At 47.1% G+C, this 24,178-nt stretch overlaps 1 protein-coding gene across 1 annotated transcript in view; it reads left to right on the forward strand.

Moving 5' to 3' along the window:
- The window catches only part of LOC126547884 (visual pigment-like receptor peropsin), a 694,884-nt gene that overhangs the window by 639,790 nt on the left and 30,916 nt on the right, over positions 1-24,178 (forward strand). Inside the window, exon 5 of the mRNA XM_050195912.2 lies at positions 4,627-4,858. Within this exon, the coding sequence (XP_050051869.1) occupies positions 4,627-4,858 (232 nt within the window). The remainder of the gene's footprint in view (positions 1-4,626; positions 4,859-24,178) is intronic.

Consider the following 24,178-nt stretch of genomic DNA (forward strand, 5'->3'; position numbering starts at 1 on the left):
TGTTTACTGAACATGAGAAAGTACCACATTGCAGCACAAAACCCGATGGGCTCCAGCAACGCTGGCACTCCGGCGTCGGGCAACGCCTAGCAACGCCTAGGAACGCTACTCATGCCGAACGTGTGGATGAAATGAACATGCCTGGCAAGACGTACCGTGCATAGAGTTTCTCACTACATTACCTAGAGGGAAATCTGGCGCTGCTGCGCTGTGGTATGCATGGGAATGCCGGTATATTGTGGATTCGGATTGGCATCGTTCTCGTAGAGACAGGACACCTTGAAGACGCGCTTGGCAAGTACCGTTCCGTCTGTCACAATGATTCATTTTCTACTAGAACAGCACGTGAAAAGCTGTTTTAGCTTTATTATTACGCGAAAACATGTTTTGTTTAATTATGAGAACTTGTTATTGCGTGTACGACTATATGTTACGTAAAAAGTATCAGCGGGCCGCTAAAGTTGGAGAACCGACGACAATGTTCGCGCTCGCTTTGAAACAGTTGGTCGTCTGTTCTTGCTTTTCTTCGCTTGGTCATGCATCGTGGGTGAGTAAAGATGTCATATGCGTGAATTGAAACATTTTATGAAGATTTTACTTTGAGAACGCGTTATTTGCGTAGCCATATCCACGTTTTAGACGAAGCCTCTTACAACACCAGCCAACACGAGCCTCGCAGACACATATAGCGTCATTCCCATGACGGCACGGTGCCCCCTTAAGAAACTCCCATAGACGGTGGCGCCAGATTACCCTCTAGGTGTTATAGTGAGAAACTCTATGGTACCGTGCTCGCGCCTCGCTACCGGCAAGCGACAGCGCGCATGCGCACGCAAACGTCACGTGGCTAAGCAGTGAGGTGAAGCGCTCGTTCAGGGCCAGGAGCGGCTTAAGGACGCATGAAGGTAGGTTCAGAGCTACCTTACGCTGAAGAAGCACCAAGGAAACATTCACTGAGGACCCCTCAATAAGGAAGCTTTCAGAGTGACATATGGTGGCGGCACCGCAATGAAGGCCTCCTTACTGAGGTAAGGAAGATTTCATTGTTTGGCCCTAAGTTGCACTCACTGGCAAAGGAGAAAATCAGTTCTATCGCGCAGTCCCTCGTCCGTATACTTTTGCTCACAGGCGTACGTGGCGTAACGGTAACAGCGTCAGGCCTTTTGTGCTAGAGGTCCTCTATTATAAGCCGACCGTGGAACAATTTTCTTCACTTATTTATTTTAAAAAATCACAAGGACGGAACAGTGAGTGCGATAGCAGCATGTTATAATGTTGCACGAAGTAAGACAGTATGAGCTGCAGTAAGCATATCGTGGATAAATAAACACGTGTGGAGTGACGTGCGCATACACACATGGAGAGAAAGAACTCGATGATTACGCTGCAGCATCGGCTAGAACAACAAGGTCTTATCGGCGTTATCGTCTGGCGTTGGCCTCGCGTTCGCGTACTGCAGCATGCTCACGGCGAACGCGTTGTGCATCCGCTTCGCACTGTTGAACTGCGCGTGTTTGTCGGCGTTGTCGCCTCGGTCTCCTGTTGCTGAAGCGGCGCGTCTGGGTCCCCCCGCCCCCCTCGCAGCGTCGAGCTGCAACGTGCGCCGCACAATCAATAGCAGGTTTTCCCTGTGTCCCGACCACGGACTCGTCTTGGCGCGTGTGCGGGCCCTCCTTACATCAGAGCCACTAGCGTTTCGCAGGTACTTCTCAGCGGGCGTTCGGACAATTGACACGCGGAGGCACGCTTACGCGATGTGGGGGAACGCGGTGTTTCGCTGCAGAAACCCTGCACCGACAGGCACAACCATTGTTGCTACGTGTGGGAAAACGATGGCACGATCTGGCAGGGTCTGCATAGCTGTGTTTAATATCCGTTCCAGCAAACAAAGCTGGCTATCGCCGCGGGTGTCACATTGCATATAGCACGGGTGACGAGAGCACGTGCGCGCGCGTGAGTTTTCACTACGACAAAGATGAAGTGGGCAAATTCATAGCGCTTGATTAACCGCTTCACGAGAGCTTCGGTTCACACAGGTTCCAAAATGCGCGTTGAATCTGCGTAATTTCTTTTATGTTGATTTCCTCCCCAGTGTTGAGAGTATCAACAGTTAGTACTGTACCGACAACTGCTCCAACGTATAAACATTACACTCACAAAAAAACTGTAGGACTTGAATACCACGCGGGCGTCCTTTTCATCCAAAACACTGCGCGCCAGAATACCGCGCACCGTGCAATGTGCGCTTACCAGGCTATCACACTGTAAAATAATTTGCACCCTTAAAATTGAAAAAGGGTGTAAAGCTGTCTATAACTCACACCCTTAGGGTGTGGTTTATATAACTGACACCATAAGGGTGCGAGTAATAGACTTATTTACACCCTTTTTCACTTTTAAGGGTGTACATTTCTTTACAGTGCAGTGGGTAAGCACTGCCGTATCCGCCATATGGCCATGACCTCTTTCGAACATACTATCACTTGTTTGGACCATTGAGAGAGTTCCAGGTAGGTCAGCGCTTTAGCAGGGACGATGAGGTCAAGCGGGCTGCGGCGAAAGCCGATAAATTTCTATGCACCTGGGATCCGTGCGCTGCCGAAATACTTAAGTGCGTCATTTTCAAGGGAGATTATCTCCAGAAAAGAGACCACTTCTTCACGTTTCACTTGCCTAAACATGTTGCGTAATCCTAAAAAAAGAAAAAGTCCGGGATTGCCTTAAGCGATCTTCCGTATATATTGTGCATGAATTATTAAACTTTCATGACTGTGCGCATAAATTTCTTGCGAACACAGTTTCTGTGCATAAATATACGCCACGCATTCTTTTTTTTTGTACACTCTTAAACAAATGTGCAACCTTTGAGGTGTATATTTTCCACACGATAATCCTCATCAGTCTTGTCCGCGTTTCCTTTCTCTGAAGGTAGTACGTCCTCACTTGGCGCGCTTATTCCGGCAGTGCTTGTGATGTCGTCTTCTAGTCTCGCGTCCCGTCTACGTTTTGCGCTGTTAACACCGGGATAGAAAACCAACAAGCCCAGGCTGTTATTCTGGCGAATTCTTGCCGCGAAAGCGCCTTTCGCGGCGCGCGTTTTTAAGCGCGCGCAAAGCCCCGCGCTTATTTCCGCAAGTGAGGCCGTACCTTAACGCTACGAGCCCTGTGCGTCCAACTCACGAACAGCATGCGCGTTATCAGCATGACAGAGCATTCTCGACAGAAAAGTAGCGAGCGCAGCGTTTTCCAGAAAGGAAACGCTAGCAAGACGAATGACGATTACTGTTGCGCGGCAATATACGACCCAAAGGGCGTACATTTGTTTAAGAGTGTAGTGCCACAACGGACTCTCTCGAGCTTCAACTTTGTGCGGAAAATTTCATTCATTATTTCCTTGTTTGGGGAGTTGATGCCAGTATTGCTTTATTATGTACGCTACTGTACATGGCATTTGTTCGAGCTGTAGCTATACTTTTTTTAAATATCTTCATTTGTATTTTGCTTGCTCATAATTGCGCACATGTGTCTCCTATTAACGTAATAATTATTACCTTGAAACTCGGTAATGTATCAAATATACATACACTCGTTTTTGTACAAAAACAAAATAACCGATAGCTAAACTGACGTCATGACATGATGTGACCTTTAGTCGGCGCTCGTGATGTCGTCCCTGCTCACGCAGTTTTGACGTCGTGATAAAGAAAATCGATTGCTTAAAGAGTGACCTCAACATATAAACACCACGGCGTCTTGTGGCCGCCTGGACACCTTGTAGTGGCATTGCATTTTTAAGCTTTTCTGTCGAGCAAATTATCGCTACTGTGCATCGTCTAACCTGCGGTACCGTGCTTGGGTGCCTATAGCCCACGAGGCTCATCCACCTGCCATGTGATGTGCAAACCACGTGGGTCAGATTTATTGCCTAAGTGCCTGGTATGGTACTATGCTATTGAAACACGTATCTAATTCTATAATTCTGAACCAAAATTGTGCCTTAAAGGACGTTTCGATATTCGCGATGCTGAATGTACCACGAATACCAAATTAATGCTAAAATTAGATAAAGCGATATACCGACCATTTCGTTGTTTATTGATGCGTGTACCTGCAGGTGGACTATTTCACCTGATGAAACGTGCTTAATACACCAAACCAAATAAGATTGTCACCGCTTCAGGACGTGTGTTATTGCGCCGAGTAGTCCGGCGGAATTTGACAGCGCCTTCAATTTCTTGGAACCGGTACTGAATCAGCATAGCGTCCACGACCGGCGGTTACACATTCGCCCAAAACACGAAAGAGGGAAGCAGGAAATTGAGTCGAACGTGAGGTAGATTTACGTATATGATGCCTTGATTCAATAATAAGTATGTTGTTTATGTTTTCTGTACCCCAGAATGAGGGATTATATTCAGGAGCGTCCTTACTTGTGCTCTCTTGCTCCGCGCTTTTGCCTTCAATGCCACAGGCAGTTGTCCGCGAGCATAGTAGTGAACTACCGTATGAGAAAAAAGTACAACAGAAAAAACTATAAGTACTCAAGTGACCGTGCTCGAAACCGATACCACTGCTTGTAAAGTTGAGTTTCCGCTTTACTCACGTGTGCCGGGCTTTCTGTCGCAGGTACGGAATGGAGCCTTCGTTTCAGTCATGCACGATTGACTGGCGACACAACGATGCCAGCTACAAGTCGTTCACGGTGGTCTACTTTGTGCTGGGATTCCTGGTGCCGGCCTGCATTGTCGTTGTCTGCTACCGCACTTCGTCGGCGCACATCCGGGTCCCCAAGCCCACCGTCGTACGCCCCACCGATATGAACGACGACTTCTGGGCGAACCAAGATTCAGTCACCATGGTGGGGCCTCTTCTCGCGAATTTCTTGCTTAACTGCGCGGCGTATCCTCCCGCTTTGCTGCTCTTAATGAAGAAACGTTTGGTAACGTGAAAAATTGCCTGTTATTCTGATGTAGAGTAGCGGATAGCCCACTTAGACACGTTGTTACACACGGAGCTTCCCAGGAAGTGACTCTATATATCATGTCGAGAGATAATGCCACATTTTCAACTCAGTGAGCCGGTTTCACTGCTTTTGGTGTTAAAAGCGGTATCTTATAGTTATGTGCAGTAACTTGTTGCATCGCAGCTCGTTGTCTGTAGACGTAAAAGCTGTGGTCATTTCACGTACCTTAAGCTATCGCTGACCTTAATAGTGTCACGAAATTAACAAAAAGCGCCTTTAATTTGAGGCGTTAGGTACGACGCTACTACGAGTCTCTTATCAGCGCATGGCCTCGTCTTCAGCCGCCTGTCCTCTTACGTGCGAGTCTGTGACTCCAGGTGGCGTTATTCAGCCTCCCCAGACAGCAGCGCATTGATGCTCGGAACGTGAAAAAATTCGGTGTAAATAAGAAAGTCCCAGTTTCGCCCGCAGGGCAAAACATTGATTGCAATAGAAAATTATTAGGCAGCTATACGATGTAAGGTTAGCCGTTTTATCAGCTGCATAAGCGGCAGGGACTAAATTAACAAACACGTTGTCGCGCGGGTGCATGCACGCAGAAACACATCTCACTCGATGACCGCAGACACTCGCTATCAGAACACTGGCGTAAAGAGCGGCGGCAGCAGCGGCGAGCGATTTTCCCTTCGTGCTGCCACTCGCTTCAACGCGAACTAGGCGCGCGAGAGCACAGCGTACATGAAGCTATCAGCTATATCCGGTCTGCCGGCGTTCAAACCCAGTGCCTCTAAAATAGGACGCGCTCAGCCGCCGCAGCTACAGTAGAAAGGAGGCTCACACTAACCTGCCCTCGCTCACTGAAACATAAATGGCTCTTCTAAAGAAAGCGTTTCTCACATTTATAACACTTTTATTTAATTAAACACGCACGTCGTGCACAGAACGCCGTGGCGGTTAACATGGCAGGGCTAGCTACGCGCCGCGGTGGAGCTGCAAATTCGAGGAACGACCTCGTGCTCCTCTCCTGGCCTTTCGGGCCCCGTTTTCACGCGTTGTAAAACCAGCAGGGTCATAAGCGTGGCGTCGTCAGCGCAAATGGCAAATGGTCTCGATTGATCGATGTGGCAGGAACGTCAGTTCTTATCCATCTGCAAGCACGCCTTAGCAGCAGTTGCCACGTTCTCGCACGCCCGCTCTTCCTGGTCGTTTCGCTTGTTTGTCGAGCGCAATCAACTTATTCCGCCTCGTTAGCGTGTTTACCTGTGTGTGCACCACCCACGACCGCGCTTTGATTTGCGTTCCGATTGGTGCCCCAGCACTCTTATTTCGTGAACAGTCGTTCTTACATCGTCTTCTCCCGCGTTTTCGTGTTTGGCGTTGCGATCAACCAAAAGAACGTCGCTCGTGTTGATGCGCACGTCCGCGGTGCGACAAGGGCCATGGAATGGATTTGCTTGCTTGGCAAAGGCACTTAATGGAAGCGACGGTATAGACTCGACAGAAGACTCGACGCCGCTGATTCAGGATGACGCCCTGCGCATTGCCTGTCCGACGAGGTCTGCGACAGCGGGTCTTCCTATCTTATGGGGATGGTTGGCAGGGGGCGTTGCCGTGCGTGTCCGTTACTCTAGCCAGCCTTTCGAGATGGACAGTTGCGCATTGCAGAGTCCATCATGGCACAGCACCAACTTCGCAGCAGCACGGCCCGGCGACAGCGGGTAGTCGGAAACCGCGGACTCGGGGTAATCCCAAACAAGAAAAGAGTGCCCACGTGACATTACGTTACGCGACAAGGGGGAGACAGAGCCCGTGGAGAGGGTCGTGAAGGTGAGCGATAAACCGCGCTAGCGGCATAACCGTTCATCAAACATCTGTAACTTCCTGTAACGACATTATTTCAAAACAATTCGGCTACTCCATTGTTATTGTATATGTCTACGCAGCTGCTTCTACATAATTAATTTTCCATCTCAGTTCTTTAAGAGTTGTTTAAGACAAATTCTCGTGTTATTGCTTCACCAAAAAGCATACTTTGGACACCCTAATGAGGGCCGGACGTAAGCTTACATCGATAACTGATTAATAAGCCTGGGTCACCGTCAGCGATTAGCGCGGCGGCCCGATGTTAACTACTTTTTAGGGTAGGGCTGAAACTGTAAGCTACTGAAGTTACCTACTCAAGTCAGGAGTCACCGGCACATGTAAAGCTCCAATTAGATATTTTTTCAGGTTATATTTTATGGTATGGTTAGGTAGCAGCGAAAGTTTAAAAGATTGCTTTAGTTGTGCCTTCTTGTCTCGCCATTGAATCGGTATGCTGCAGCGTTAGCTGTTTTAACCTTTTTAAGCCGTACAAGGTTGTGGCCTTACAGGGTTGCGTGTAGTATACGTGTCTTTTCTTCCTTCAAAGTACTAAAAACTTCATACAGCGGGAAGATGGGCTATCGCAGAAAATCACCATATTCTGTCTCACTTTTGCCGTGATTGCGATAACATTCGTATGTGTTCATAAATGTGGGATCTTATATACAGTGATCAGGGTGCCAAGAAACGGCCTTCGCTGACGAGCCGTTTTTTGTACGAGCGGTTGTCTCTCGTCTACTTCATTGGGAGCCCGCTTGAAAGTTAATATGTACGCAGTTTCAAAATGATCAAGCACTGGAGTCGATAGACGCTACAGCTGGCGTGAGCTAACTAAAAGTCGAATCATGGGAGCCAGCTTTTCCTTAGCTATTACTTCATGTGATTTGATAATTTTGCAAATGTTATCAACATTATTCGTTGACTTTTCCACAATGTTTCATTGTCGTATGAAAAAACATAAATGACCTACAAGTCATTGATTCACGTTCAGCTTCGAGTGAATGACGCCTTCAACGTTAGCTGAACTCTACGGCGTAAAGATACCATTCTGCATGTACTTCGGCAGGCATAAAAAGGCTGTGTCATAATCACAGATTTGAAAGTGGCCCTAAAATATTATGTGGAATATGCGAAACCTGAAATAGCGGATACAGCCTTACTATGAAACTTACCTCTGAATGAAAATTTTAAAATTGTTTTTCTACTGAACTCGGGGCTTCAATTATGGCGCAACAAATCTATGTCCATGAAGTGTAGGATTGGCTGTGGAGCCTGCCAGTTCACGACGACAACTTTTTGCGCTCGATTGAGTAACATTACTGCTTCTCTGGCTACTTCTAATACAAGTTCGCATCACCGCATTAGGGTGTCCGCTTCAGCTACGGAAGGTGGTTCCTTGGGAGCCCCCTCCGCCGGACACCTACCGGAACACAAATTGGGCACAAGCGTCCGCCCGCCGGCCACCCTGTTTCCTTCAGGAGTGACAGACTGGGAGAGGCTACACTAACCCCGCTGTCCCATTTGTGGGATTAGTTTCCAAATACAGCGACCTGCGAAGGCGGTATCGCTACGCGTGCTGCTCAAACGGGATTCTTGCACCGGCGCAAACCGGGGCAATGTGCTGGGAATTCGAACGCACGATCAGCCCAAGCGCTCACCGAAGTGTTATGCTGCGCCACATGTCGACCTACGGAAAGTATTGCTTGCTCAAAAAAAAAAAAAGAAATCGGCAGCCGTCTTGCTGAGTAGACAACAAAAAGCGCCACTGGGTTGTGCAATTGGTCACGTGCCCTAATACACGACTTGGGTCACTGGGTATGCGATTGGGAATGTACCAATAGGTATGTGCTCGATTAAATTAATTAAATTCTGGGGCTTCCGGCGCAAAAACTATGATCTGACTATAAAGGATGACGTAGTGGAGAATTCTGCTTTATTACAGTGGAGCTGTTATACGCTAGGTCCTGGCGGTTTGTGTGCGTAGGCAGAAAAGATGGCGGCCACCCCACAGCTAAAAAAGCTAAAGCATAAAGCAAAAGCGTATCGCCGGGTATGCCACAGCTGCGTTTAATCGCGAGTAGTGTCAAAACGTGTTGTGATAAAGAAAACATCGTAATAAAGAAACTAAATCCGGAATAGACACTGTTTAGTATGGATTGCGGTTGGACGTAACGGGCTGTATAGGCGCACCACGTAATCTTATCTCAGTTCCCTTCCACCCGTACAATGGGTGCAATGGGTAGGCCGCTTGTGGTGAGGACTGCGGAAGAACAGCGCGCCTACAAAGACCACCATCGTCAACGGAAGCGAAAATGTGCGCGCCGACGGCGGGCGGCACGTAATACGTACGAAGATCGTGCCGCAAACGCCAAGCGTACGCACCTTTAGCTGGATCACCCCCACGGACTCCACACCCATCGTAATTGTGGGTCATTTCAACATAGACGTGTCCCGGCCATGCGGAAAGTGGTTCGTGGCGTTTCTCTGGGAAAGGCTCTGCGTTCAATGTTACGCAAACATCACTGTGCCCACGACGCGTCAGCGGTCGTGTATAGACCTCACATTGGCCTAGAATCTTTCCAGTGTCACCACAGAGCCACTGGCCGTATAATATAGCGATCATAAAGCGATAGACACCTTCGTGACCGAATAATAAATCCAAAAAAGCAAACGAAAGAATGTTAAAAAGCTTTTTTAAAAAAAGCATTGAATGTGCAGTTTATTGAAACAACAAAATCGCGGGAAAAAAGCGAAATTCATTGTGGTATGTGTATTTTATTTTCAGTCAACATATTTAGTATTAACATATTTATCGCCATAATACAACTCCGTTGGTCATCCCCCTTCACAAGGGGGGATGGCTCTGATTTTTGTTTTTTTGTCCACCTGCGGGTATTTAACGTGCACTCCAATCTGAGTATACGAGCGCATTCGCATTCTGCCCCCATCGGAATACAGCCGCCGCTGCCAGGATCAAACGCGTGACCTCGTGCCCAGCAGCGCAACGCTATAGCTACACTCTAAAAACAGAGAGTTCCGGGCACTTTCCTTGTGAGAGTATCTGCTTGCGCCATATTTCACTCTCTTTTCGAGAGTAGATCGACCCTCTTTGAGAGAGTAGGCCAACTCCTCCTGACAGAGTTTTGTTACTCCACCGCAAGGGAGTGCTAGTGCTTTTCCGCACAGTGCCAATACTCTCCCCACAGGGACTGCTAGTACCCTTGTACAGATTGCTAATACTCTACCCACGGGGGTAATAGTACTCCCCCAGACCGAGTGCTTCTACTCCTCCAAACCGAGTACTTCTACTCCTCCAAGGCGAATGTTTCTACTCCCCCGAACAGGCTGCTTGTACTCCTTCAGAACAGAGTACTAGTACTCTTCCCAGTAGTGTGAAAGCACGCTGTAGATCCATGGTCACGTTTGAAGGGATTCGCAATACTTACATTTGGGGAATATTTGATTCCTTCATAAGCAGCTTCTGCACTTATGCTTGGTGAATGGGATGTAATTTGTAGTAGCCGAGTTACTCAAACGAAACATTTTCTCTCTTAAAAAGTCGAAATCTTTATTGATCAATCACAAGAAAAACTGAATAATAATTTGAGAAACATACTGACAAACACATAATATCAGATTACCATGATGCCCATGAATTTTAGAAACCATCTTGTAATAAAACATAAGTATATTCTCTAATGTTTCATCAGTATTAGAGTAGAAATATCGTTTCATTTCAATTGGCTCCTTCTTTTCAAAAATAAAGTATACAATTGGAAGTTGAACGTAAACAAACGTGTGCAACCTCACAAAGTATTGACAGTATGATCGAAGAGAAATATGCGCCACATTACTGGCCAGCAAACGCATTTCTGGCACAAAACGCGTGCACTTATACGGCAGAGGTTGCCAGATGAGCTGTTAAGCGTGGGGCTGGTAATGTAGATAAATTGTGCAAGAAACTTTTTTAGTGTGCCATATTCTAAGACGGCAGCTCATTTGATCACGTCCTGTACGGCGTATGGATGTTCTGACCGAGAGTACAGTGCATTTAGACATGTGCTGTATATTCTCATGTGAGGCCGCAAGTCTTGCTAGCTTTGCTTATATTTCACATAAAGTTATTCATCTATGGGCTGCACCCCATTGTTTCTAAGTGTGGCTTGTCGTGGTTTTGCAGCAATATCCTGCCCGGTCTCACCGGTACAGAGGCGTATTATATTTCTTATTCGGTTGGCCTCCTCACGAAAGTAGTTTCCTTGGCTGTTCTAATTCATCCATTACACTTTCTCACAAATAAATAAAATTAAATTTACAATATTATCTAGCGTGTAGCAAATGAGTATAAAACTGCAAGGAGCATTGGCATTAAAATCTTGCGCATCAAATTTCTTGTCATATGGTAGCTTTTCATCCCCATTATGGTAAGAATGCTATACTTCTGAGGAGCAGCTTGCACAATTACAAGATCAATTATTGTGACTCGTTGAATATGCAATCTAACTAATGTATAGCATGGCTTCAGATGTAAACCAAAATTCATATGTGATGAATATGATGCAGCAAAGGCAACATAAGCATAAGTACAGGCAGGGAAGTGCACGAAAAATACAAACAAAGAAGCAAAACATGAACTGAGAATGGCACCATCCTGTTTCACATATCCCTTCCATGCACGTGGATTTTGCATATGACTATGCATACACTTGCACAATGAACCAACTACCTGAAACCAAAGCTTTTTTGCTACTGAAGTGGTTAAGATGCGCTGAAGTAAGAAAAATTATCGCACTTACAGAATCTTCCTCTCAAAACAAGTACATATGTGTCTAGGAACATTAGTACATCACCTCACTGTGCACTTTATCTTAAGTCCAGAAGACATGTCTACAGAAGCCATGAAAATAAGGGGCTTTTGCTTAACACTATATGTTCACAGCCGCCAAATGATGAACAAGTGTTCTACTCAGATGGTCTGTTATTTGCATTGAACACATCTCTACCTCCACTAGCATACTTCGTTGGCAAGTAGATTGGATAAGCCACAATTTCACATTTTTAAAATAATTTTCAATTCCAAGTGACTCTTGGGCTTCCAAGACGTAAGGTGTGCACCACGGTGTACGCTGTTAAAGGCTTTGATTGCTCCTTGCTTTCGCTTCGGGAGGCACGAGCGGTTCTAATGAACTGGTTTCGTGAGCATGCACGTAATCGATAATGGCTTCTTAAACATGGGATTCTCTTCCCCCAGTGCTTTCCCTTTCTGGAACCTAAAAGGAAGCCATAATTCTAAATTTAAGTGTAAAAAACTAGACAAAAGGAAGACATGAAAATCTGCCTGCTTCATGTCAGCGTTTAAAATACAGAATCACAGTGGTTTCTATTTGTACCCTCGCATTCACATGCTGTTAAATAAAATCTATTAAAGCAGTTAAATGTTAGATGTATGTAAGCACCTAACCAAGCATGAGCTCTTGCTGTTCATAGTGAACACAGGCACCGTGGTCATTGCAATTATGTATCATGTCACTAAGCAAATATGCTATTACATTGTACCACCTTTTTTTATCCCCTGGATATATCTGTTGAGAGACAAGACAAAAAGTAGTCACTTCTCACAACTCATCAGCTTTTTTAAAACACATTTCTTACTTTTCAATGACACTTCCTCCTATGTGTTTGTGTCTAGAGAGCATACTTGATTTTGGCTTTTCCATCAGAGACAATACATAATTATACCATGTTAAGATGACTGCCTAGAGCACGTGTGAATTTTTATCTTGGTGTGACATACTCTATTTTGATTTCGTTGACATTTAATCAAATGGTACACCCAATATACCCACATTCTATTTTTCTTGTCCAAATTGCATGGCAATGTATTTCGATTCTTTGGCGTCCGCTTCTCTGCACTACGGGAAGTCGCGCTTGGCTGGTTCTTTGACATCCTTGTGTCCTTGCAGCTGCCTTCTTGCGTTATATAAAGTGGGTGCCTGAAAAAATATTATGTGCAAACGTCAACACGAGGACATGGCGTAAAAGAACATCAAGACAGTCAAGGTCATGGCACTAAAAGAAAGTTTTAGTTCTTAGCATTCCTACTGAAATGCTTGCGAAACATCTAAACGACTGCAAGAGTCAAGGGCTAAATTAACTTCAATTGTTATATTAAAAAAAAAGGAAATAACCAACAGTTAATCCTCATTCGGCACCAATGTTCAAATACTCCTGCTAATCAATACATCCTAAGCACGTGCCCAGTGTGCCCCCCGCACCATCTCTGGTTGTGCCACTGCTCAAGCCATAATTTGAGGATCAGATCTGCAAACATGATGCTCAGTAGGGATCAAAATATGTTCCTCCAGTTCAATGGATATGACTGGATCTGCCTTTAAGAAAGGGCAACAAGGCTTGTTATGGTACGCTTACCCACATTTCAATAATAACAAGAAAGTTCACTGTGGCTTGCATCTAAGCTTACTAAAAGGCATGGACTTATTTTCATTTATGAGGTGCGCAATGTAGTTCATTTGTGACAGACTCGATTAGTGCTGCAGTTTGAAATCTAGCATTTTAGATTCTTGAAGGCATGTAAAAGTCGCAGTTAGAATGCAGTTATTAGTTTATTAGACCAACTCTTTGTTTTGTATACAACAGACGACTGGTAACACGGAATTAAAGCAACGTTTTATTTTGATACTTTATTTCTCTACTAAAAATATTAAAGCGATAAACACATTTTGATCTGTCACGCAGTATCAAGAGGCACACATTACGCTTGTAACCCGCAGAGGAAGGGTGATTTAGCTGTTCATATGACAAAACTCTGAAACGCCGATTCATATTAGCAAATGCACAGGCATATCCAAAACAATAAACGTATGCAAAGCGCCCCTGCAATTTTAATTTCACACAGCAGCCATTATATTCGATGCCAATGCATAACTCGATGCTTGACAATTCACTGAGTTCGTAGACATAAGCAGCGCTGTATAAAGGGGGGGCAAGGGGGGCTGCAGTTCAGGGCCTCATCTCGGATAGTAGGAGAAGGGGGCCCATTTATTCTTACCTGCTTAGTATATGGAACCATGGGCAACGGAACTTCGAGCGACATGTATGAAGCGAGAAAACCAGAACGAGCAGACGGGGCCCCCCGCCTAATGTAACAGCACGCGTTTAGCCTGATCATTTGGGGAGAGCTTGTCGAGCTGCAAAAACAGGAATCCCCCCCCCCCACCCCGGCGGGGCCCTCTTTCTTACGAAGCGAGGTGCGTTTGCTTGGAAGAGTTTTCGTGGTTTCCTGTCAGTCCGTCTGTCCAGTGATGTCTGGAGAGGAGGGGCAAGGGGGCAACACCTTAAACATATAATGTGGGGTGAGGACCTAAATCTCCCTTGCGCCTCGTCACCACCACGCCACCCTCCACCTCTCAAGTAGTTCCGCCGCTGTCCTTCTCATAGAAAAGATGGGCTGCAGTGCCCAGCAGTGCCTCCCATTCGACTTTTCTTTACCTTGATGGTAATTTGGGCGGGGGAGGATGAGTCCGATTGCAGATGATGATGAGTCTGATGACAGAGTCTAGGCAGGAAAGGAAAGAAGACGTCACACGTGCTTTTGTCCGCGTGCCGTGGGGCATGGAATGTTCACTGTTCGGGCTAGGGTTGTGGAAGAGTGAAGGGGGAAGTTGGAGAGCTGGACAGAAAGGCCTGTCTCCAGGGCCCATTCCTGTGTAGTGGCCGCGCCCCCTCGCACGCGCTCGACGGAAAAAGTAGGTCAGACTGGCCGCGGAACTTTCCAGAAAAAAGTAGAAAAAAATGACTCAGGGGCGACAGAGGGCGCGTAACTTCGCTCGCGCTAGGAGTCGCCCTCTCCCATTCGTTCTCGCTCTCGGCGTCGACGAGGCGAAAGAAAAATCGAGAACCTCCCAAAACAGACGATTCTTCCAAGCCAATAGGATGATGAGACCGGAACGGGTGAATGATTGAGTTTGTACGGAAAAGGAGGGAATTTGTACAAGGAACTCTATGCGTATGTAAACGCCTGCTTTGGCGCTAGTAACAGACAGACGCGGCGCGCGTCTATAAAAGGAAGTTGATCGCGGGGTGCGATTCAGCCCCGAGCCGCCGGTTAAGCTTGCATAAGCCCGCACGCTGAGGAGCTCCCGGGGGACGCACCACTCTCGGTCAGCCACGGATCATCCAGGCAGCGTGCGCCAGTCATCGGGACGGCCACCGTTGGACACCTGCGGTCGCGTCGGTCTGACGAAGTGCCCGGTGAACAATTAGCATCCATTCATGCGAAAATGCTCGGTCGGAAGCATCAAAGTGGTGCGTCTAAACGAAAGGCGAAGTTAGAAAGAGAAGAGCGTGAAAAGAAGCTACCAAAGATGACAAAGTACCTACTGAATGCAGCTTCCGCGGGGCGGTATGATCGCTCTACCCAGAGTCCGTGCCAAACTCCCAATAGTACCGACTGTGCTTCTGTGGAAGACTTGCCAACTCCATCACCACAGTTTCCTGGCAAGAAGCAAGATTTGACTCATCTTGGTTGTCTGGATCCTGTGAAAGCGGTGCCGACCTCGGTCGTGCATATTTCTGAGCAACCGACGCTAACCGAGCCCTGTCCTGTTCCTGAGTCAGCAGCGTCTATGCTACAAGGCCGAGCCCCTGCCACAGAGCTCCAGGTGTCCGGTCCGCCACGCCTGATTTCTACTACTGCTGATCAACAGGTGCCAAACCTCCCCGATGAGCCTCCTTCTACTGACGAGCGCCAGGAAACAACACTCCAAGAACCGACTCACATGTTTCTTGTTAGTTTGGCTATAGTCATGTTCCCACCCATAGTCATGTTCCCACCCCCAAAGTGTGCTTCGAGAGGACGAATGAGACGGCTTTTTGTTGCGGCAACACAGAAGTACAGACACTCCCGCAGCAACAGGTACGTTGTGAAATTCTCCGAAGTGACCCTGCTAAGTGGCCGGACGTTATTACTGACACCTTTCGGATTGTATGCCTTGAGAAAGGGCCATTATATTTTCGAAATCGGGCAGAAAATTTTCCGTCTTCCGAAAGGCAATAGAAAACTTAGAAACGCTATATGTCACCTCATCTTTTCGTGCTAAAGGCTGTAAATGGGGAGGCGTACGAGCGACACTGGTTAATGTACTCGGAGTCCGAAGGTTCCGTTTACTGTTTCATATGCAAACTATTTTCGATTTCAAGCAACCCCAGCGCTTTCACCACGCACGGTTTTTCTGATTGGAAAATAGCAAAAGAAAAGGTTTGCGCACACGAAAATAGCGTCGAGCACCGGAACTACGTGGCAGCATGGCTCGCCCGCTCTAACTCGAGCAGCACAATTGACAAGGAGCTCGTTAAGTATCTTATCACTGAGACCGCTCACTGGACAGATCTGTTGAAGCGCGTAGTCGTTGTAGTTAAGCTTCTAGCTGAGCGCAACGTAGCGTTTAGGGGCAGTGAGGAGATTTTTGGTTCACCGAGAAATGGTAATTATATGGGAGGGCTTGAGGCCATTGCCAAGTTTGATCCCTTTCTAGAGTAGAATCAAACGCCACGGGAACAAAGGAAAAGGTCACCCATCGTATCTGTCAAAAACCATTTCTGATGAATTTATCGAGCATATGGCAAAGGCTGTCAAGGAACGTCTCGTTGACGAAGTGAAACGTGCAAAATACTTCTCTTTAATTGTTGATTCTACTCCAGACCTTACTCACGTTGATCAGCTGTCAGTTGTTTTACGATACTAGTTAAATGGGAAAGTGTACGAACGCTTTCTTGGATTTGTTCCAATTGAATCTCATACCGGCTTGTATCTTTTCGATACCGTGATGTCCCTCTTGGTGACCAATGACATCTCAATTGATGATTGTAGGGACCAAGCTTATGGAAATGCAAGTAATTGTCAGGAAAATACAAAGGACTACGAGCTCAAATCAAACAGCTGAACGAATTGGCAGTCTACATCCCGTGTGCTGGTCATTCACTGAACTTAGTTGGCGCGTATAGCGTTGACAGTTGCATTGAGGCAGTCAAATTTTTCACTGTAATTCAGAGACTGTATGTCTTCTTTGCTGCCTCACCTAAGCGATGGAGGTATCTTTTGGACAGCGTGGGCGGAACTGGCCAGCAGCTTGTTTTGAAAAGTCTCTCTGAGACCAGGTGGTCAAAACATGCTGAATCATGTAAGACCATTCTGAAAAATTTCAATGCAGTCTTGTGTTGCCTTGAAGCTATATCAAAGAACGAAGAAGAAAACGGTGACACTAGGAACGAAGCGCACTCTCTCTTCAAGAAAATGACAAAACTAGAGCCTGCATTCATGGCGATTTTCTGGAGTGAAATCTTGGACCACTTTGACAAAACGAGCATAGCACTTCAGAAACCCGGCCTAGACATTTCAACTGCTGCAGACCTGCTCAGCTCTCTAGAAGGCTTTCTTAATTCTTTGCGACCTCCCTTTGATACCTTGGAAGAGAGAGCACGCACGCTAAGTACCAATCAGTGTTATCATGGTGAGAGTAAATGCATCGTTTTGAGTAAACACCCGGACGGAAAAAGCGATAGTGCGCTACAAGGTAGAAAAAAGTTTATCGTAGTGACCTGCAATGTTGTACTTGACAGTCTAGGCTCTGCCTTGCGAGTGCGAAAGGCTGCCTACCCAGAACTCTGCGAAAGGTTCGGATTCTTAAAATTGCTGACAGAAGTTGGGAGCGAGGCCTCTCTGGCACAGCAGGCTGAGAAGTTGGCGAAAACCTACAAAATGATTTGGAGCCAGCATTTTCCGCTGAAATCGTTCAGTTTGCGAATTTTCTGCACAACTGTGTGTGCCAGGACACAAGTCCGCTGGGAATAATGAAGTTGCTGCACTAAAGAAAGCTTATTGATGTGTTTCCGAACCTTTCTATTGCTTTGCGAATGCACTTAAGCATACCCGTGGTAAACTGTCAGAGCGAACGATCGTTTTCCAACTTGTCGTTGATAAAAAATCGCCTTCGTTCGTGCCTCCTTGACGACAAGGTGAACTCGCTTGCTATCATGTCCATTGAAAGTGTCCTCCTCCGCGATCTATCCTTCGAACAGACTATTAATAATAATAATATTTGGGGTTTTACGTGCCAAAACCACTTTCTGATTATGAGGCACGCCGTAGTGGAGGACTCCGGAAATTTTGACCACCTGGGGTTCTTTAACGTGCACCTAAACATAAGCACACGAGTGTTTTCGCATTTCGCCCCCATCGAAATGCGGCCGCCGTGGCCGGGATTCGATCCCGCGACCTCGTGCTCAGCAGCCCAACACCATAGCCACTGAGCAACCACGGCGGGTACGAACAGACTATTGGCGGCGAGCTCGACCACTGGAAAAGCTAGCGCCACCATCAGCGTGACGTGGCATGAGGGATCACGTGGACACAGCGGCCGCGTCGGCTGCTTCGGAAGCGCCGAAGCGAGCTGAAAACGAAAGTTCAAAGCCCCACCTGCGCCGCGGTTCTGATTAGGTGGTGAGGCTTTACCGCCTTTTGTGTCTGCTTGACAACATTTGAAAGTACTATAATAGGTAGTGGCTGCTTTTGGAGGCGTGCAGCATGGTAGGCTACTGCTCGGTGCCGCAGTGCCGGACGCACGCAAGGGAGCCCGGTGTCAGCCTTATTCACACGTAGCCACTGGGCAAGGAGCTGCGTGAAGCTTGGCTGGCGAAACTTAGAACCGGCAGACAGCCATCGGCTACAACTCGGATATGCAGCAAGCACAGACGCGAGGAACATTTCTGCTACGGCTCCGTGACTGCGCGATGTTCGGTGAGTAGCAGAAAACGCGCACTGAGACGCTCGCCCGCGCCCGCTGCCCGGCTAATGCCATGACGGTTTGGTCTATGAACTTGTTGATGTTACATACTGGTAAGTTCACTGGAACGGCAAGGGAGCGGTAAGACGCACATTATAAAAAGGCACGGCATATGGTCATGTTTGTGTTATCAATTAATGCATTGGATTACGAAAACCAAGCAGAGGGAAATCGCACGCTGAGAACACCAATAAACATACAGTGCGACGCTACTTGAGAAATAATATTGAAATGTCCAAGAATTTAGAAGACAAAAAAAGATGAAATCGTCGCGACGGCACATCAGAGTCGCCGTGGCTAGGCGTCAAAGTCTCTATAACGGAATTATTTTGAACAGTTCTGATAGCGTCCACGCAACAATGGTTGCTAGTGTACTGTCAAATGCTCATATGCTGCGGCCTAAATCTCACGGCATGGTGCGAAAACGCGCTCACAGCGAAAGCGAAACATTGGGCGCGGACATGCATGCAGACGCGTAGTCGGTCGCTGCGAACCCGTGCGATCGCTGCATTCAGGCTCCATTCTGTAATGCCCCAATTAGTTATACAGACAGCCCACTATAAGGACATATTTCACATAGTTTACTCGCAGCGTTTGCCTACCTCTCACGCAAGAAGTCAGTTCGGGAGACTCCATAGCGGCGACCGCGCGCAATGGCGTTCACGGTACGTATTTGGTAAAGAGATAGCGTCTGTAAACGATCCTGTGCTTTCAGTTTGCCCAAGATTATTATATCGACAGTCAAAAACTTCCCTCCTTTTGAGAGTACCCGCATAAATGTCCAGGAGGGCTGCCGCGTGGTGTTTTTATTGAGCGCCGTTAGCGAAACCATTAGGAGCGCGTCGCGTGATCCCTCATACTACGCAAGTGAGGCGCTTCCGACGGATGGGGACTCCGTAGCTCCTCGCCGCCAATATCTGATTTCGCCAAAGCAAAGGCGCGAACGGTGCCATTTTAAAAGAGGACTGTTTGCGCTATACATGAATAGTTCCAATAAGTTCGTTGTGTCGCCTCCCAGCCTCCACGTTGCCAATGAAACACTGAGCAGTGTAATTCAATATATGCAAATCTTCGTTGTTCGTCTCTTGTTTGTTCTTCTTGTGATACTTAGCGTGCTTATAAAGAATTGTATTTTTGTTGTTTTTGATAGTGCCACGTTTATTTGGTGTCGTCCTTGCTTGTCTTACCTTTAACGAAAATATTTTGAAATGATGTTTTGTAATTACTGGATACAACCATGCATCTCCTCGCGGGATTAAACTTAGTGATGGAAACAAAGCCTAGCTTCAGAAGGGTCGACATCTGAGCTGTATTGTCTTTTCTACGTTCTTGTTCGTCTTGAGTGCACTAAACATTTTCTTAAAGCCTAGCTTTTACTGAAAACAGTATGCAGATTAATCACAAATTGAACATATGTGTTGGTGTTTACAACAGCACGCGTTTCAAGCAAGTTTTGTTGTTTTCCTTATAATAATAACACTAATAATAATCCTGTTGATCGCACTTCGTTTTTTTAAATTTCGTGGAATTAAAATGAAACATGGCATATTTCCAGTAGCGTAGCAGGCGACAGGGGGAGAGCGGTCAGTATAAGGAAAGGGGGCCTGCATGCGCATTAGCCCAGGGCTCCAATTTTTCTTGATCCGGCCCTGGACATAAGCACCCTTTCATATTCGCACCGTGCTCAAAAACCGCAACAGGAGACATAAAATCAGACATATAATCACGCCATTTCAATACATGAATAACAACATTTCAGTCTTAGGGCTAACCACCAAGAGAGCGATTTAGTGCGCGACGGCGACGAGCGACGGCTTCGAGCGACAAAACGGGCCGTCGCTTGAATAGTTCGCTGGGTTCTGGAAATCTAGAAATCGTTGCTCGTCTCGCAGAAGTGCTATGACTGACTAGCCAATAGCGCGAAGCCGGAACTGGATGTACATCGCTGAAATACTACCGATTGTCGCGCGAAAACAGCAAACGATTGAATTTTTAAACGTGTAAGGATGAGAGCCTACTGCAAGACCTCCGGAAATATTTGATCCTACTTTTTACAGTAAAATGCATCAGCTTAAATTACTAAGGCACGCTTCACGCTAGTTTCGACGCGCGTTTGCAGCCCTCATACCGGCAACACCGGGGAGGCGTCGCTCAATATCGTCGCTCGCATGGAGTACGACTTGTAGGCGACGAGCGAACGCGACAACCATCTCCATCGCATCGCTTGTAGCTGTCGCGCGCAAGGTCGCTTACATGGGGTTTATACTTTATTCAGCATAAAACATGGATTCCTCATGCGTTTTCAGTAAGTTCAAGATAACGCGCCCAATTGACCTCTTGCAGCATGCAGCTGAATGCCTGCGGCAAAGTTTCTAACTAGCACTGCTGCTGCACGTAACTTCAGTGGTCGCAGATTACCAATGGGCGAGACACCGTCAAGCGCGCGGCTCATTTATAACGAAAGCATGCCGCCAGCAAAATGACGCCTTCTGTTATGCGACTCCTTATTTCAACAGCGTTCCGTACACAGTAGACTGCCAAACTGAATCAATTCAAACACACAAAACGCACGCTAAGCAAGCTCCGCTTAGACTCGAAACCATGGGCTGGTAAACAAAACGTTTTAAGCGTCCTCTCGTCTCACGTCTTATTGAACATACTATGGTTCTGGCAGCGTTTGCGATTTTCAAAGCTATTACGGATAGCGGCAAGTGATGACATCACATGCAGTTATCACGACGACTGACTTTTTCGACTGACATCGGGAGACACAGCGCGCATGCCTAGTCCGTTGTCAATTGCGTCGGCTAAGCGCCGCGACGACTTCCTGGCGATAGCATGTCATGTACGCAGAATGTGCACCGAAGTTAGAATTCACTTACCGTGGACGATTTGTTGTTATATCCAACGAATGACGAACGACTGTCTTGTTTTCGTGGCTACGCGAGAAGGCTTGGATGGCCTTCGTTGCTGCTCACTGGACGGATCACCTCTCTCCGGTGCTGTGCTGTTCCGCGATGTTGAGCGCGCGCGCGATGGAGCAACTCCGAGTGAAAAAGTAGAGCGCTCGCTACGCGTTCCTTTGAACTGTGGCTGCCTGTTCTCTTAGAAGCAAAACGGTGTGTTCTTTGCCCAGCGTCAGTGAGTGATACATCGCGATGTTCGGGACAGCCTCCTACAGTTGAAGCAGAAGATTACGATACGTTTTGTTTTCTATTGCCGCAAGAGTATAACGGGCATTCTACTCTCTCTCTCTGAAGGGCAGAGTGAAAAGCACATTTCACTCTCTCCTTGGTGACGGAGTGAACAATGCAGTTCACTCCACTCGACATTTTGCGAGAGTAAAACAACGCTTTGAAGAGTAAATGGGCCGCTTCACTCCTGCGATACCCTCTGTAGTTTTTAGATTGTATAGGTGTATGCCCGATTTGACTAACAGAACAAAAGGCAAGAGAAGAAGTCTGCGACAAAAATTGAAGACGTTGAAGGGCGTAAATTCACATTCATCCGCATCTCTGCCAATCCTCCCTTCCCCCCCCCCCACCACAGTGGGTATGAGCCAGTGACGGAGGGCAAACAAACAAATACATTCCATTTGCGTGCGTCTCTACAAATATTATCGTCATTAAAGTTTTCTGTGCGTAAGATTTCCTTTAACAATTGCTGAAACGCCAAAGAAAGCCTTGCTCAACACCGATTTCTATGTATGCTTGAGATCCGCCGAATCGTTATATTGCTCCCTTTTGGACTCAGGGTGCCACACTGTAATTGGAATTCAACCGCTTGTTTTTGCCGAACAGGAGCTGCACTCAAAACTAAAATCTGCGTCGCCATTTTATAGTTGAAGTAAATGAAATAGCTACATATCCTAATATAGAATAGTGCATGTGTCGTCGGCTAGCTGGTTGCGCATTCTTTGTGATATATAGAAGCTCTGTCACCGTATTCCACTCCGTTATAACCCACGTTCGCCACAATTAGTCTCCAATTAAGCAACTGCATTGGCCTTCCGGTTGGGACGAGGAAGCAGGAATAGACGGAAAGACAGGGAGGTTAGCCAGTTCTCCGGTTTGGATGTTGCCAATAATACTAGTTATTTTCCTTTCCAGTTTATGTGCGGCGATTTTTATCCCCATTTCATTTGTATTGTCCGCTTTATTCTTTTCCCTAACACCGTTTGGTGCCATGATGGTATTCTATCATCACCGCCTTGCTCTTCCGTAATCGTCGTCTTGGTTGTTGGTTGGTTTGCCTCTAAGCATGGCTGATACCCACTATCGCTGCCTTTTTTCGTTTCTTTTTTTCTACCTCATCTTTGTCTTGTACAATAGCTACGTCCTTTTTCTCTTGCAGTAGTAAGTCGTTGTACCCCTTTCTGTGGTGAGCTTGTTCTAGCTGTCATTTTCCCTGTGCATGCTATGTTGATGAACCCGGTAACGATGATCATTAAACATTCAGTTGTGTTTTTCTTCTTTAATGCAAAGGCTTCTGAAATACTATGGACATCTGTGACATTTTAAGGCAATCTGTCGTAACAAGTCTCCACAGCTATAATTTGTTTCTTATTCCTGTTCAAGCCAAGTCGTGGGCAGTGAGGGATATGGGACCGTTAAACACACCGAATTCGCCCCGGTGTTTTGGCAATATTCATCGAGGACGGGCCAAGTACAGTACTGCATGACAGCTATTATTGACCAAATAACAACCACCTTGATCACCATGCGTGAAATCTCAAAAGTTGAAATGAAAAGGAGGCGTCCTGCAATCCACATTTGGCGTTGACCACATCCCGAAGTACATCATGCGCTACGCCGGGGCAGCGCAGTTTTGCACGTAAGCGGCGCCCGTGTGCTACCGATGGCGACAAAGAAGAGGACGACGCTCGTGACCGCGCCCTGTAGCGCTCGCTGGCCGCCGCAACTCGTACGCCGTGTCCAAAAATGAAGGCACCGTTTACGTCCTTCTGAACACCAGCTGCGCTCCTCTCTTCTGGGGCCAGCATGGATCCCGTGGCCATGGCGGACATCCAAGTGCAGCAGGAGTCAACATCCAGGTCTCGCATCTGCACCGTCATCGCTGTCATGGCCTGCATCGTTATGGGTTGCTTCCTCCTGCTCGGCTTCTCGCTGAAGCGCAACGACGAGCTCGTGGCAATCCTGGACCAGTACCGCGAGTACCTGAACCAGCAGTCCGTTCAGAGCCCGCCGGCGGTGGCTGCCGTGCCACAGGCCGCCAAGGAGCCCGTGCACGTCAAGCGACCTGTACACCGCCCTAACAGCACGCGACCTGACGAAGTGCAAGTGGTCTACCTGAGCGCGCCTTCGTCGACGTCCGGGGTTTCGCGGCACAGAGGCAAAACGTCCGCCGACACGACGCCTGCAGACCGCTATGCCTCACCTGTCTTGGTCAACCTCAGCAACGCAGCCAAGATCCAGCAGCAGCAGTTGGCTAACGACTCGATGTTTTTCCTGCTATCTGACAACACTTCCTC

The sequence above is a fragment of the Dermacentor andersoni genome, chromosome 1 (assembly GCF_023375885.2).
Source record: "Dermacentor andersoni chromosome 1, qqDerAnde1_hic_scaffold, whole genome shotgun sequence".
Classification (NCBI taxonomy): Eukaryota; Metazoa; Arthropoda; class Arachnida; order Ixodida; family Ixodidae; genus Dermacentor; species Dermacentor andersoni.